Raw genomic sequence first — 16049 nt, forward strand, 5'->3', positions numbered from 1 at the left:
GCTGCTGTTAACAAATGACTTCTTAATCTGTTACTAAGCAGCATGAGTTGTTTAATCTAAATGTAATCTAAACTAAAAAGTTAAATAAAATTCTCAACTACTGCCAAATTCATTCAATTGTGAAAACAAGCATTGTTTAATAATATTGTGTTGGATGGAAACCTATGTTTAATTTAAAAGTATTCAGTAAGAGGACAAGTTGGTTGTAGTCAGCTATCTTTTCTACTGTAGTACGACACTGTAATATGTACTGTAATACTACAGTGTACATACTGTAGCCCCGCCCCTTTCAGAACGACGAGTGGCCCAGGAATTGACTCCCCATTCGTTTTCTCCATAGGCTTTTCAAAAGTATTTATATAAAGACGGTTATGCCGCGGACAAAGTCAACTCGGATCGTGACAAATCATGAAAATAAACAATGTTTTGGGCCGATCAAATAATTTATAAGAAGAAAAACAAAACAAACTAGAAAAAGTGCCCTTCTGGGCACAGGTCTCCACCAGGTTATCCACAGATCCGTGCAGTTAGAGGTAAATTCACTTTTCGGCCAGTTATAGCGCCACCTTGAGGTTGAGTTGAAATTGTTCATGTGGCATTTTGTCCTCGGCCTAGTGGGAATGTGGGTGCACAATTTCAGGGAAATCACACGATGTGTTCATGATTTGCAGCATTTTGTTTGAAACTGAGCACTCCTGTGAACTTTGGAAGCCAATCTTAACCAATCAGGATGGAGTGTGAGAAATCTGAAAGACCGGTTTGGTTGAATGGCTCTAGAGAGACTGTGTACCAATTTGCGTGATGTTTGGACAAAATCTGTAGGTGTGCTGTGCAAAAACTTGTTTAGCGCCTCCTGGTGGCGCTATAACAGGCCGTTCTGGAAGGTTTGGGGCAGAGGTTCATCGTTGGCATCCAGGGAGTGTGTGTGGAAAATTTGGCATCGACCGGGTTAACGGTGGCCGAGATTAGCTGCTAACGGACACACACACACACACGGACACACGGACGGACGGAGTGCAAAACATACTCTCTCCCCATGCCTTCGGCCTGGTGGAGACAAAAAGTGTTTATAGCCTTTATTTTCTGCTAATTATTTGATCTGCCCAAAACATTGTGTTTATTGTCATGATTTGTCACGATCCGAGTTGGCTTTGTCCACGGCGTAACCGTCTTTATATAAAATGCAGCGAAAATGAATGGGGAATTATTTCCTGCACCCCGGGACTCATTACATTGGGCAGTATTGGGCCCCGGGACTCATTACATTGGGCAGCGGTGGCCGAACGGTTTGCGGAAGGTCACTAGTTCGTATCCCCGGATCGGCACGTTAAAATTACCACCGCTGAAGTGCCCTTGAGCAAGGCATTGAACCCCTACCATGAAATGTTCTATGAGCAGGGCCTGGCTGTAAACAAGTTATTGAGCTTAGTCCAGTTACCCTGGGTAAACATAGTAACTTTGCTTTGCTTTGCTTACATTGAAAACCTATTTACATCACTGGACCCCCTGACCTCAGTCAGACAGCAACAGGCAAAAATACAGACTGCATTGGTATGCATTAACAGTATATGATGATAAGTGAACAACAAGAGGAAGTTGGAAGATTTATGGAACTATGGGAGCAGTCTGTTCTGCATAAACATAAAGGCATCCAAATGCCACATAAAGTCTCCCTTCCTTTTTTTGATGCTTACCCTTTTTGTCCCCAATTAATTCCGGGTGCAGTACTTAGTTTAGACAGTACTTGGTTTACTTTAGACTAGTCATTGGTTAGACCAGTCATTAGTCCTGCAACTACAACCTATCTCAAACCCTCACCCTAACCCTAACCTCCCCCGGGGCAGCACACCTAAACCTAACCTTAACCCATGTCTAACCAATGACTAGTCTAAACTAAGTATGCACCCCGTTAATTCCTCCCCACACAGTATTTATGTTCTGTTACTCCTTTTTCTTTTAGTTTTGAACAATAACCCTAAAAACCGTGTGAAAAATATATTGTGACAAACTGATAAGGTCAGATTCTCACGGTCCAATCAATGTTGACAGCCCTGCCCCGGTGCCCCAAAGTCTCTCTTCCTAAAATTTAAATTAAACAATAGACACAGTGATATTCCTGGCTAAGACGAATAGTAAATAGGCCTACTGAGTATTATGAGTAATAATTCATAACTTGATTAAATGTTCATCTTGAATCATATAGCATAGTAGACCATGTGAGGTCATGACAACACAGAGTCTGCAGCACATTATTAGGACAACATACAGTCAGCAGAAGATAATGAAAATAATGTCATCATGTTGTCACAACAGAGTGAAGTCCAAAGTGCTGCCCAGCGAGATTAAAAGATCAAAAGCAGGCTAGGGACATAGAATGACATCAGTGTACACACACACACACACACACACACACACACACACACACACACACACACACACACACACACACACACAGGGGTGGGACATTAACAGTACAGCTCTTATCTCACAGGACATGATGCTATTTACTCTCCCCACTTCCACACATGACCCACAGACATGGGCCACCTCTGCTCTAGTATCTCGCTATTCCTGTGTAAAAGTGTTCAGTAACAGAGGTTTCCCCGGCTCTTTAGTAAACAGAAAATACATGTTCAGGTCAGGATACCAATTTAATCCAATCAGGAGAGAGAACGCCTACAGGAGATAGTGATAGTATAAGTGATGAAACTATAGAATGAGCAGAACTCATTCTGAAACTGAAACGGATGAATAGGTTATCTTCTCATCCTGATTGGATGAAATTGGTCACCCAACTGAAAATATATTTTGTGTTTAATTAAGAGCCAGAGAGACCCCTGTAAATTAACAAAAACTCTAGCAAAGATCACTTCATTCCCATAATAAATTAAATATAGTAAGATAAAGGTTTCCACTAGCCGAAGGAGTTAGTGTCACTAACAAAGTTTACACATCAACCTAGTCATGAATTGTCAACGGTGTCCGAAAATAGCAAGACTATAACTGATCACAATGCGTCACTTAGCAACGCGTTGTGGGATTGTAGATCTGCTATTTTCGTAATTAATGTTATAACCATAGTATAACTCATCATGTCATAATAAGCGTGCATGACATGTTTCATCATAAACCAACGTGTAAAGTTTAAACCATACAGTAAAAGTAACGTACATGACCGCGACTGAAACTGAAAATACAGGCCATATAACAGCTCGAACGTAACTTCTATGTTAATGTTTCTTATGCAACATGAAGTTATTAATTAAATGCATTACAGCAGCCCCTGTCCTTGTGACACAGTGACGCACGACGCCAACAAAAGCCGTGTCCTTTCAAACTATCCCACCGGTGGCTGTTTAAAAACCTTACCACATGATATGTTTTATTATGTTGAGGTTTGTGGCGGTGTTCATCTTTGTGGTTCCACGCGTGAAACGAACTCGTGTGTCGGAGAATAAAGGCTAATTTTCGCCTTTGGACGTGAAATCCACATTTCAGCGGGACCAAGAGCGGCGCCATGTTGTTGATGAGAGGAGGCGTGTCCTTCTCACAACCCGATGCAAGGAAGTCACAGTCTAACGTTCCCATAGCCCAGAGGGACACTGCTGCGCTGTGATTGGCTAACAATAACAATAATAATACACGTAAAGAGTTATGATCAATTATTTTAGCTACATTTAACATAGATAAACCCAAATGTGTGTTTTTGTGCGTGTTACAATTAAAGCTGGTATTGTGTATATCAATGGTTCCCAATTAGTAGGGATCCTTGAGGAAGTTCCAGGGGGTCCCCAGCTAAATGATAGTTAATAGTAACCAAATGGACCCTTATGGGTCTGTAAATCAGAGAGTGTAGGCTACAAATGGAACCAAATGGACCCGTCCCGTACACTCTCAGAGTTCAATTAACTTTGATTTTACAATATACATTGGGGTCCCAGAGATAGAAATGGGGGACCATAGCCTATAATTTAGGTCAAACTGGGGGTCCTTGAAATGAAAAGGTTTGGGAACCACTGGTGTATAGCCTATTGTCAATAAATAAATAAAGATGACTTGAGGTGAGATGAGGGATGAGGAATCAACATCTCCAAATGCCAAATCTGAGTCCATGGTTCTCAGCAAGAAACCGATAGATTGTGCACTGTGCAGTCCAAGTAGGGAATGAGACATTAACCCAGGTAAAGGAGTTTAAGTAGGCCTATATCGGGGTCACGGGAGGACGGAGAATGAGATCAGCCGGAGGATCGGAGCAGCAGGGGCGGTATTGCAGTCGCTGTACCGCACTGTGTGATGAAAAGAGAGCTGAGCCAGCAGGCAAAGCTCTCCGTCTACTGAGCAATCTTCGTTCCTACTTCCTACCCTCACCTATGGCCATGAAGTGTATAGGTCATGACAGAAAGAAGAAGGTCATGGATACAAGCAGCCGTAATGAGTTTTCTTCGACGGGTGACTGGCATCTTCAAAGAAGTTCAGTCACACGAGAGAGACTCGGAGTATCACTGCTTCTTCGTCTGGAATTTGATAAGGAGCCAGCTGAGGTCTGGTTAGGATGCCTCTCGAGGGTCTCCCTATAGGGAGGTCCTCGGGGGACGTCCCACTGGGAGGAGAACAGGAGACCCCCGGGCAGACCAAGGATGAGATGGAGGGAGTAGGATTACATTGACTGACTTGCCTTGGAACACCGTGACCAGTTGGGATCCCCCAGGAGGAAGTTAGGCCTACTGAGTGAAATCTGGAGCTCTCTGGTGGAGCTGTTGCCTCCGCGACCAGACCACTGATTGATTGACGGATTGATGGATGTCAATAAAGATGCAAAGGAATTAAGATAAAAAGGGCATTTCATCATAGCTTGCAATGTTAACTATACAGTATCATCTGCAGTGAGATTATACACACACACGCGCACACACACACGCACACGCGCGCGCGCACGCACACACACACACACACACACACACACACACACACACACACACACACACACACACACACACACACACACACACACACACACACACACACACAACACGTGTTACTTGGTTGCCGTTGAGTAGCCAATGACAACCCGGCGACCCTGTGGGCTATGGCTTCCAAACTTTATCGCCGTCAACAAGACAAACCGGCCGTTGCGTCACTTCCGAATCCCACACAGAGCTGTCACTTTTGTGACTGTCAAGTTAAGCTAGCAGGAGGTGAAGATCTGCTGCAGATCTTTCATTTATTGGACCGTTCTGATCCACACTGAACTTTAAACAACAAGGCGAGATAGACCTCTGAGTAGTTTATGAATGTGTCAATCATAAGGTAACTGTATGACTGTAAATTGGCCTTTAATCTTCAACACAGCACAGCAGTCGTGTTGAACAAGCCAAGCTAAAGAAGAACACGTTGTCTGTGCAGCTCTTTGTCACACAGACTTCAGGTCAGTGGAACAACACAAGAGCTTTGGTTAACATTTGACTTCACCTGCTATGTTTTACTGCTATCATATGTGGTTGAATATACATCATCTGGCCGCGACTCGGACGGTATCATAACCTCTGTCGCAATTCCTTCCAGTGAGAGAAAAGTCATGACTCATTTCTTATTGTATTTAACGATTATATAAACCAGTATAGCACATACTAAGGACAGTTTGGGTTACCTTCTTTGTCTCTGCAAGCTTTGATATCCACAAAAGACAATCCACTGTTATATTAAGAGCAACTTGGAAATAAATTCCCTAAAGCCATGAACTCTTAATATTTGTCTTACTGTTTTACACTTTTACATCACAACATGTCCTGGCTTTATGGAGTTTATGGATATAAGTTGCTTAGTCATAATATACTGTAGGATCATATCCACTCTCAAGTGTCAATAGTCTATACATCTGTTTATTGACAAATATGTTTTTTCATAGATGTTAATGGGACATATATCTATTAATTGACAAAAGATGTATGTTCATATTACTGGTGATAGTTTGTAAATTCTACTCGCACTATTATATTGTACTAATAGCTTATCTTTACACTAACTGTCCGCCAATTGTGCCCAAGTGCAGATCAGACCTGGCTTAAAGCTGTATTATTATGTGACGTTTTTAGTGAATAAAATGTTATTTTGTCCAATATGGTATATGGAGTGTGTGTACAATATAACTTGTACAATTGGGATGGTATTTGGTCTCCCTGCTCTTCTATTGTGGTTTATCATGACGTGTGCGAAAGAGAATCAGAGTATTTTTAATCTTTTTTTATTTTTTAAGTTTTGTCCCGCCTCCCACGACATTATAAACATCCTGCATGCACGCGGCCGGCCAATCAGAGGCAGTAACTAGGACCTGCAGCTAGCCAGTCTCGGTGCGGGAGGCGGTACAATGGGAAATCAATAAGGAAGTCAAGGAAGAGAGGAGAGAGAGAGAGCGAAGCAAAATAAAAGTAAAATACTTAACGGCAACTCCGATTACCACTCTTTCGCACACGTTTCCGTTCTCCTATAGCTGTGTTTTGCATCTGCGTCCTATGGAGAGTGGAATAACCGATCAGGGACCCTAGGGTACTGGCGTACAAAATTCAGAAAAGTTATCGGAGGGGGCCCAAAGGGGCTATCGCGACCTTTGAGACACAATCCTGTTTCTGGTTTGACATGAACATCTCTGCTGAGCAAGCAGGCAGGCTCTATTAGCTCAGTGGTAAAATGTTTCAAAACTTGCCCAGGAGACCCGGGTTCAAATCTGGTAGACTTAACATTTTTAAGGGACCAAGAAGTCACAAAGTGATTTTGGTCAATTATTGTTTTTGTGGGGGTTTTTTTTCTTCTTCTTCTCCTTCCGCCAAAAATAGCAGTTCTGACTGAACCGTGCAGTCGGTTTTCGTGAAACGCAGGAATCTGGTAGAGGTCCATGCCAAACGGTGACTATGCGAAGCCCATGACCATTGGTCAAAGGGTGGCGCTTTAGCACTCAATTGAAAATGCAAACTTTGAACGTGCATATCTCATGAACCATTTGACCGTTGGCAATGACACTTTGATACACATATGTGTCTCCTCATGCCGAACAACTTTCGTGTTCTGACTTTTGACCTCTGACCTTTAGATCACCCGCCATTTTGAATTATATGAAAAACAGTTCAAATGTATCTCCTCCCAGGATCTTTGATCAAAATGCACAAAAACGTCTACACGTGAACTTTAGAGTAGACCTATACAGACAATAAATTGTAGTCATTTGTAGGTGAAAAAATGAAGTTTTTATGAGCCAATGAGCCAATTGCTGGTTTGTGAAAATAATTGTTCTGCCTCTAATACATACATGCAGCGTCATATGCTTATGTCACGTTACAGTATAGTAGAGGGTCATGCCAAATGGCACTGGAAGCAGTCTTACTCCAATTGGCCAAAGGGGGGTGCTATAGCATGTTTTTGAAAATGAAACCTTTGAACAGTTATAACTCATGCTATGTTGTGTCCCGCCTTATCGCTGCTTGCAGCTATATTTTACTCTTGTTTTTATTATCATTATTAGATCTCTAATTATATAGCATGTCTTCAGTTGTATTCTACTCTTACCTGTACCTTGTGATTTATTTTGCAATGACACCTTGGATCAAATGAAGGACTCTCTACCTCAGGATGCCTTGTCCCAGTCAACAACTGAACAATGTCAACAACAGCTGCCAGGATCAACAACACCCAACCATGAAGCAGGTTCGATTCGCCAACAGTAACAATTCACCTGCTGCTGCCGATGCTGCTGCTGCTACGGTGGCGTCCAATGAAGAACAGGAAGCGGTTGTTGTCAGCATACAGCCGGAGATGATCCAAGAGGCTCTGGGACCTCAGCTGAAACTGCTCCCCTTAAACGACCAGATACGAGAATTACAAACTATAATCCGAGACAAGTGAGTGACCTTTCTGACCCATCTGTCGTATAATGTGGAATCTCGAGTGTTGAATGGGTCCATGTGGTTAGATTGTACACTCTTCAGAGTACAGATGTGTATAAAGCAGGGCCGGGTTGATAGGAGTTGAGGGCCCCCTGGGCGAGAGTAATGTGAGGCCCCCGGCCTGGGCCCTTACGGCCATGCAGAAAGTTTGTTTTGGCCTAATGAAACTAAATATACAATAGCTAAACACAAATCTCACTTGAATTCGATTGCAATACCATCATAAAAAAACCTGAAACTAAATTCGGCCAGTGGCCTTGTGTCCATTTGGCTCTCAGGGTAAATTAACATGGAGAATTGTGACTGTGCAAGTTTACGTTACTTGGATTGGTTTTTAATTGTTTTTAATTTATAGCGAGGCTATAAACACTAGCATTTGTTCTTCTCAATTGTTCCATGTTCACAGGACAACCAGCAGAGGAGATTTTGTGTTTTGTGCCGATCGACTGGTAAGATCATCCACTCAGCACCACTGACATACTTTGTTTGTGACTGATCTAGCAGGGGCGCACACACCTCTGTGGCTCAGGAGGGAGAGATTCCTGGGAATGGGAAGTTCCCCTGGTTTCCTCTGCTTAATCTCTAGGCGTTGTGTTGCTTGGTCAAAGGAGCACTTCATCCATGTTCAACAGTGGTGTCTTGCTCGTAGAACGCAGTACCATGCCGTGGTACCAATAAATGGTGACCACGCTAGAAGTTTCGCTACTGCAGCACAGTAAAGAAGTTTGTCTGACTATTTTAAGTCTACTTTTGTGTTTGTGTGTCTAAAACTCTCATACACTATAAATAATATACCAGGCTTAGGCTATCAGCTGCATGCCATGCACACATGTAGGCGCATGCGCACGTTCGTGCTCGTGACATCATGGAAACAAAAACACCATTATTTACACTGATTTTCAATCTCATCATCATGTAATTGTTAATTCTATTGAAAATGGGTGAAGTTCTCCTTTAGTTGTCTCAGAGCATGGCACTTTAAGCCTACTACTACCTACTAAACTGCTCCCTATAGTTTGCTGTTCGCTCACTCTGAGCAAACCACTGCTGGCTCAATCCAGAGAAGTAATCACTATAAAGTTCTCCCATCTGCCATTTTCAATGAATGTTCAACCTTAGTATATTTCTGGATGTTTGTCTATAGAGGGTATGCGCATGCATAAAGTGAGTCGCAAATTGTGTGGCAAAGTGAGCTAACGTTGTTTAATGCAAGCAGATTCTGTTTGGATATACAGTATGGGCTGTCAAGGCCAGGAAGTTTTTTTTGCCACTTCCCGCATAACTTCATATCATATCATCTTCGTATCATGATGATGTCCCACACATACCCTCTATTTAATGACATGCCCAGAATATGTACGTTAACTGTAATGCTGAATAGGTAAGCTAGGGTTAATGCTGTGTGTAACGCCCAAGTCCCTATAATACTTGGGTGATACTGGACTGGTTGCCGAGGAAGTTCAGACATGTGCTCCAGAAACTGATATCCAAACGTTCACTGAGTTTGTATTAGATGATATTTATTCTGCTCAAAGTCCTATACTCTTGCATACAAATAAACATAAATAAACCATCGACGCACACAGGATACAGGTCATCAGAACACGGTCTAAAACTGTTTGCCTCTGCCACTGGCAACACCTGCACCTCATTAGGGACGGGATTAAATACCCTCCCTGTAACCATGGCAACCTGAACTTGATTGACAAATGACAATGAAATACTTAAACAATATGGTGGCTCAAATGGCTCTTACACTGTGTTTTCCCCTCCGTCTACAGATCAGACTTGTGGTCGAAGAGGGACTGAATCAGCTCCCCTATTCAGAGTGCACTGTCACCACGCCTACAGGTGAGTGCCTCTTACTGGGGCCTGAAGCTATGAACCATCACGAAAGACATTTTCAGCTTCACATTCAAATTATAAAACATTGGCTTAAATTATGAGACGATTTAAAAAAAAAAGGCTTCTAAAAAACCCATGTCAGTGGTGCTCAACCTAAATGGGTTAAAATAAATATCGTCTGATACTGACATGATGGAACGATTTGTCATACGTCCCCATTATACGTAACTAATTACACCCACTGGCGGATTGACACAAAATGCCCCCGTGTGAACAACCTTCTCGTTTAAGAGGCTTTCCTGCTCTTACATTAGTCTTTACAGACAGACTGCGTGACAATATTTGGGTTTGGTTTATGTTACGGTCTGGCAGGCTGTATTTCTTTTTGCCTAACGTATACAACGCATGAAGGATATTGTTGGGGAAATGTATTTAAAGATGGAGTGCTGTGATTGTTTTCCACCCTAAATCATGATCATCGGGTATTATTATATAAGGAGGTATAGCACTTTTTCGAAAAAGGTGTACAGTACTTTGTTAAAATGTTGTTTTAGAGGGACACGCCCACCAGTTCATTAAGTATGCCTGGTTTGCCTGATGGGTGGTGAATGGTGATCCACAAGAACTGATGCCGCACCCACAGCTGTTGTCGTATGATGAAGGGAGAGGGGTTAGGGGAGGAAATTATATTGTGATGTCACGATATCACCGTTTTTGTTTTCATTGGCACTGTCGAGGTTTCAGACCCCAGGAAGAAACCCTAAACACAAACGGAAGACATCATTGCACATAAGCACACCAAGGGGTCTAATGAAGTACTGTCACCTCATAAACACATGAAAAACGGGAAGAAAAAAAAATAGTAAATACAAAAACCACAGGACTCCATCTTTAAAACTAATTGAAAGCACTGAGGTAGTACCGGTGGCAGCCAGCAGGGGTCGCTACTGTGCCACACTTGCAAATGTAGGAATTGAAAAGCAGCACTAACCAGGCACTTTGGAGACAAGTGTCAGTTAACCAGCTAGAACCAGAATGACTGGGGTTGACACTTTGAGTCCTCCTGTTTCCCTGCAGGGTACAAGTATGAAGGAGTCAAGTTTGAGAGAGGCAACTGTGGAGTCAGCATTATGAGGAGTGGTAAGTCAAACGTAATAAAAGTTAAGTATTGATGTGTTTTTTTATTGCATCCCGGGAAATAAGCATCATATGGCAATTGAAAGGCACTTCAGCTAAACGTTATCGTTTTATATCTGGGCAGTGATTATTGTGTAATTGCTGTGAGGAAAAGTGTGGTTGTTCTTCCATTAAAGGGAAAAATGGCACTCTGAGGTGAGTTTTATTTGAATAAAATTGACTTTCCAAATTGCATATAAACAGTCCTGACTCCAGACGTTCGACTCAAAGCCCTATAACCTCCCGCAAATGCTCGGCTTCCATACGTCTTTACGAAGCATTTAAAGCCCACTGTCTGACCAAAATGCAATAATTCTAACGGTAGGATAGAACCATGTTTCTCAAATGGTGTACATACACAGGAGGTATTTCTTTTTAAACTTTTAGTAAATAAAATGGAGTACTTGCTTTCCAGTAGAATTCCTCTTTAAAGCTGCTGTAAGCAATAATATGTCAAAATATGAATGACCTTTTTATTTCTTGGTATTCAGACAGCCAGCAATGGGTAGAACGCTCCCAAAAAGAATGTAGTCTCTGTGACACATCTATAGGGGCCGCAATCTGCAATCAAAGATGTTCCTAGAAGCTTTGTCATTGGTCGAAAAAACACCCGGTCGCAGTGACTAACCAATGAGGAACCAGACAGGCAAATCGACCAATGACAAAGCTTCTAGGAAAATCTTTGAACGCGGTTTGCGGTCCCCTAGATGTGTCGGAGACAAAATAACATGTGGGAGCGTTCAAGGTCAAGAAACAAAACAGTACAACATACAGAACCGACATATGTATACATTATCACAAGATGATACCTTAAATATAAAGTGCAACCAGGGCTAAAGTGCATCGAGTGTAACTACGTCTACCTCCTCCTACTTCCCTTGTTGATGGCTCAGATGGAGGTAGGTATGAATGAAAATGTATACCTGTTTGTTTTGGTAACAGGGGTCTTTAGCCATTGGCCGGATGGCAGGAATTCATATTCCCGGTGTAGGGGGTGAGAGCTGTCTGCTCTAATAGATGATGCTTTCTTTAGCACCTGCTCATCATACAAATGACTCAGGCCGCTGAATTCTTCCCCCACAATTTTGCTGGCCCCCTTAACAACACTGTTAAGGGCATTTTTCTGTCTGACACCGAGGTTGCCATACCAGCAAATGGCAGCAAAGGTGAGGACAGACTCAATGAAGGATCTATAAAACAGAATCATCAATGATTTATCGACCTGGAATTCCCATTGCTGGCTGTCTGAATAACAAAAATAAATAAAAAGGTCATTAAAATGTTGACATTATTGCTTATAGCATTATTGCTTTGGTGTTAGCATTATGTCACACTTTAGCTATTGAAAAAAATTTTTTTTAGAAGAAATCGAAGAACCACTGACATAGAAACATAGCTTTTTCAGAAAACTGTCAGGATGTAGAAGACATTTAAATAGAATGGTTCCCAGGTCAAAGTGGCTTTAAGCCCCAGCCTGCCGTGTCACTGTTTCCCGACAGGTGAGGCCATGGAGCAAGGCCTCAGAGACTGCTGCCGCTCCATCCGCATCGGCAAGATCCTCATCCAGAGCGACGAGGAGACCCAGAAAGCAAAGGTCTACTACGCAAAGTTCCCCCCCGACGTGTACAGGAGGAAAGTGCTGCTCATGTATCCCATCCTCAGTAAGTTTTTATTCTATTTATACGTTTATTTAACAGGGACAATACAAAAAACCAATGTATCAAGTTGTAAAAACATGAAAACGTTGTACACAATGTATATGGGTTTGTATAGCCAAGGTAATTTGCAACCCCCAGTCCCTGGTTATAGGCCTTTCTATAGTTCTATACATCCACCTAAAACAATCCTTTACAACATCTACCTATACTAAAACAATCCTTTACAAAAATACTAATACATCCAATACATAATCCAAGTAAAATAACAGTTTTAAAATGTTAAATTAGTGTTCGCACCTCTGGCCCGATTTCAACCAGAGTTTGACGTCATCATTAAACATCTTGAGATCCGTTTGTCGTCATTATTTCAGTTGGTAGGGCATTCCACAGGTGTATCCCTAAAGGCTCATTCATAGTCTGGATTGACGTCACGAGCCGCGGTGAAGAGAAAACCACCGCCACCGCTCCAGCCCTTCTCTCTGTTTTTACTCCCCACCGCTCAACGTTATTTCAGCTCCGGTGGTCAGCTCACCACCGGAGCGGTGGTCACCACACCACCGAAAATCCAGACTATGAATAGGCCTTTAGTCACACGAGTCCATGCGTCCCCCGTTAGCGACGCGACGGTTCACCGAACGGATTGATTATGAACGGTAAAATACGACTCGACTTTGGGGGCGGGGGGATTTTAAAAATTGTGAATCGATTCAAATCTATTAGATTTCCCCCCCGTTGTTTATATATATATATATATATATATATATATATATTGGAGCCTCTACACTACAGCCTAGGGTGCCCCGGAGCACCCCGCCGGCAGCACGGGCCAACAGTTTACTTTTTACTTTTTTAAACCCATTTAGACCTGACGTCGAACTAAAAAAATAAAGTCTTCTGAAAGAATATATATTCAAATATTCGTGCCGCATTTTCATGATTTTTCAAAAATTAGCAGACCTACAAGAGCTATGAGCTTGTAGATCTGCTATTTTTCAATAGCTAAAGTATAACATAATGCTTAGTTAAAACACCGGGGGTTCCCGCCCAGAATGGGTTAAGTCTTTGTCAATTATGTGATTAATTGAAAAAGTAAACGATAGAATAATCACTAGGAAAATATTAGTGAATTAGTGAATATTCAGCCTCAGAAAATATTCGGCAGAAAATGGCTAAAAATGCATTTTCGGCCTATTCGGTTTCGGCCCAAATAGGCAGAAAATATATCACCGAATAGTGTATGCAATTAATGCATTCAAAAGAGCTGAATAAATGTTTTATGGATCCATAATAGTGATTATTATTTAAGTTAAGTTTAGCCATAACCATAACATAACATTTGTAGAATCAAACTCAGGTCTTAATGGGTTAAGTGGGGATACTAAAACAGCGATATTCAGTTACACTTCATACCAATGATACTGTGCGGGTGTAGGTATGTTAAGTGATAACCACTTTCAACATGGCATTTTAGGCAAAAGCTTTCTAAATCTTTCAAATTTTCCAAACATCTACAAGCTTGTAGGTCAACTATTTTCGCTATTTGTTGTACAACAAAGTATATAGTGCTTAAGTGGCATTCTGGACTAGACCTGTCTGGCTGGAAACATTGTGGTTGCAAGGACTGACCTTTCAGCTACAGGACTGTGTCACAGTCATTACCAGGTGATTGAGAGATTATTTATTCTTTACTTACTCTGTATAAACATACTATTTTAACTAGTGATGCACCGAATATTCGTCCGCAGAAAATGGCCAAAAATTGCATTTTTGGCCTATTCGGTTTCGGCCTTAACAGGCAGAAAATATATCACTAAATAGTGTATGCAATTAATGCATTCAAAAGGGCTGAATAAATGTTTTATAGACCCATAATAGTGATTATTATTTAAGTTAAGTTTTGCCATAACCATTTATTTTGCCATAAATCAGGTAGCTTTAAGGTATGGCCATGACAGCAATGGTAGGAAAAAAGATGTATAATATTAATCATATTCGGATATTCGGTATTCGGTTTTAGGCCAACTGTTTCCTATATTTGGTATTCGGTTTCGGCTAAGAATTTCCCTTTCGGTGCATCCCTAGAAAATATCAATCTTCTGGTTATTTTCTCATCACGTCATTTGAACCCAAGAAGACATCTCGAAGCTGCTTCTCTTCACCTAATTTGGAACAAAAGAAAAGCGTCCATATTTTTTTAAGTGCTAAATGGGTAATACGATGCACTACTAAGCTGATTATTTGATTACTAAAATGTTTTACCAAGTGCTGTGAGCTTGTAGGGGGGGGGGGGGGGGGGGGGGAAGCCTTGTATAAACTCCTGGGGAACTTCAGTGAATTAAATATATTAAAACAGACACTTTTATGTGTGTGTGCGCATGTGTGTGTAGGTACAGGGAACACTGTGATCGAGGCCGTCAGAGTTCTGATAGAACATGGACTTCAACCCAAACACATCATTCTTCTTAGTCTCTTCTCCACTCCACATGGTACTGTATTGTTAGTTTTAATATTTGAACATTTGTGAAAATAGCCTATCTTACAAGGCAAAGCTCACCACACATGATGCGACACGCTGTGAGCTGTATAGATTGACAATTGCAAGATTTCATGATGGCGACGACCATAAACTCATGGCCTGATTATCATTCTGCCGTGTTCTAGGAGCCAAGTCCATAATCCAGGAGTTCCCAGACATAACCATCTTGACCACAGAGGTGCATCCCGTAGCGCCGACACATTTTGGACAGAGATACTTTGGCACAGACTGAACCCACGGACCACCTTGAAGAACACTTTGAAAAGAAGGAAGCCATTTGAGCAACATTTCATTGCCATCTTAACTCTAGCAAATGGTCCTTAAACTGACGGGAAGTGATTAATTTAACTGTATTGGTTTTTTTTTTTTCCTGCTAGGAACGACTCGATACTAAACGTAGAATTCAAGCTGGTTGATTTTATTTTGCATGTTACATCCACTGATGGATCAAATAAAATATTGATATATTTTGTCGACAGACAGAACAGCAAGAGAAGAGGTTAGCAGTATTTTTTTTTCTTTTAACAGTGTATTCAAAAGAGTGGCCACCAACCACCATTAAGTACTACTGTACATCAATGAATGTTAGAAAGGGGTCCTATGTAATGCAGCAACATCCTCGTGTACAGAACTGTATATGGAACAGGTGTGACTTGTCCCTTCATGTTAAATAAATGTCCACATATTTTATAAATTCAGTTCATTTCAACAAGTTATTTAAAAGTTGCATATCACTCACACAGTAAAGTTCCTCTGCAGCGATACCGTTTATAAATAAATAAAAACACACACACACACACACACCACATAGTCACTCGAGAGCCACAACTCTCACGTCTCTACACATGCTTTCAAATACCGACACGTAAAACTCCACGGATAACATGAACATAAAATAAT

General features: G+C 41.5%; 2 protein-coding genes across 3 annotated transcripts in view; one reads left to right on the forward strand and one right to left on the reverse strand.

Moving 5' to 3' along the window:
* Positions 1 to 3520, reverse strand: part of abcb7 (ATP-binding cassette, sub-family B (MDR/TAP), member 7) — a 68968-nt gene extending 65448 nt beyond the window's left edge. The window contains exon 1 of the mRNA XM_083785215.1: positions 3370 to 3520. Within this exon, the coding sequence (XP_083641341.1) occupies positions 3370 to 3519 (150 nt within the window). The 5' untranslated portion in view covers position 3520. The remainder of the gene's footprint in view (positions 1 to 3369) is intronic.
* Positions 3521 to 5153: 1633 nt separating this feature from the next.
* LOC310872991 (uracil phosphoribosyltransferase homolog) lies at positions 5154 to 15847 on the forward strand. Of its 2 annotated transcripts, none has more exons than XM_083785218.1 (8): positions 5154 to 5307; positions 7605 to 7889; positions 8341 to 8383; positions 9716 to 9785; positions 10857 to 10919; positions 12455 to 12616; positions 15001 to 15099; positions 15275 to 15847. In XM_083785218.1, exons 1-8 carry the CDS (start codon positions 5288 to 5290, stop codon positions 15379 to 15381), a joined length of 849 nt encoding a protein of 282 aa, XP_083641344.1. In that variant the 5' UTR covers positions 5154 to 5287; the 3' UTR covers positions 15382 to 15847. The 2 variants fall into 2 exon arrangements, with proteins under 2 accessions (XP_083641344.1, XP_083641345.1); XM_083785219.1 differs by having other exon boundaries at positions 5181 to 5425.
* Positions 15848 to 16049: the final 202 nt, after the last annotated feature.

The sequence above is a fragment of the Protomyctophum parallelum genome, assembly GCF_964188405.1.
Source record: "Protomyctophum parallelum genome assembly, chromosome: 16".
In the NCBI taxonomy this organism is placed as follows: Eukaryota; Metazoa; Chordata; class Actinopteri; order Myctophiformes; family Myctophidae; genus Protomyctophum; species Protomyctophum parallelum.

What these genes read in the sequence shown, in the direction of transcription:
- LOC310872991 (XM_083785218.1), top strand. Translation starts at nt 5,288, where the DNA reads ATGAATGTGTCAATCATAAG. An exon ending in CAAACTATAATCCGAGACAA is followed by an intron (nt 7,890 to 8,340) that starts GTGAGTGACCTT and finishes CCATGTTCACAG; the next exon opens with GACAACCAGCAGAGGAGATT. An exon ending in TCTCTTCTCCACTCCACATG is followed by an intron (nt 15,100 to 15,274) that starts GTACTGTATTGT and finishes GCCGTGTTCTAG; the next exon opens with GAGCCAAGTCCATAATCCAG.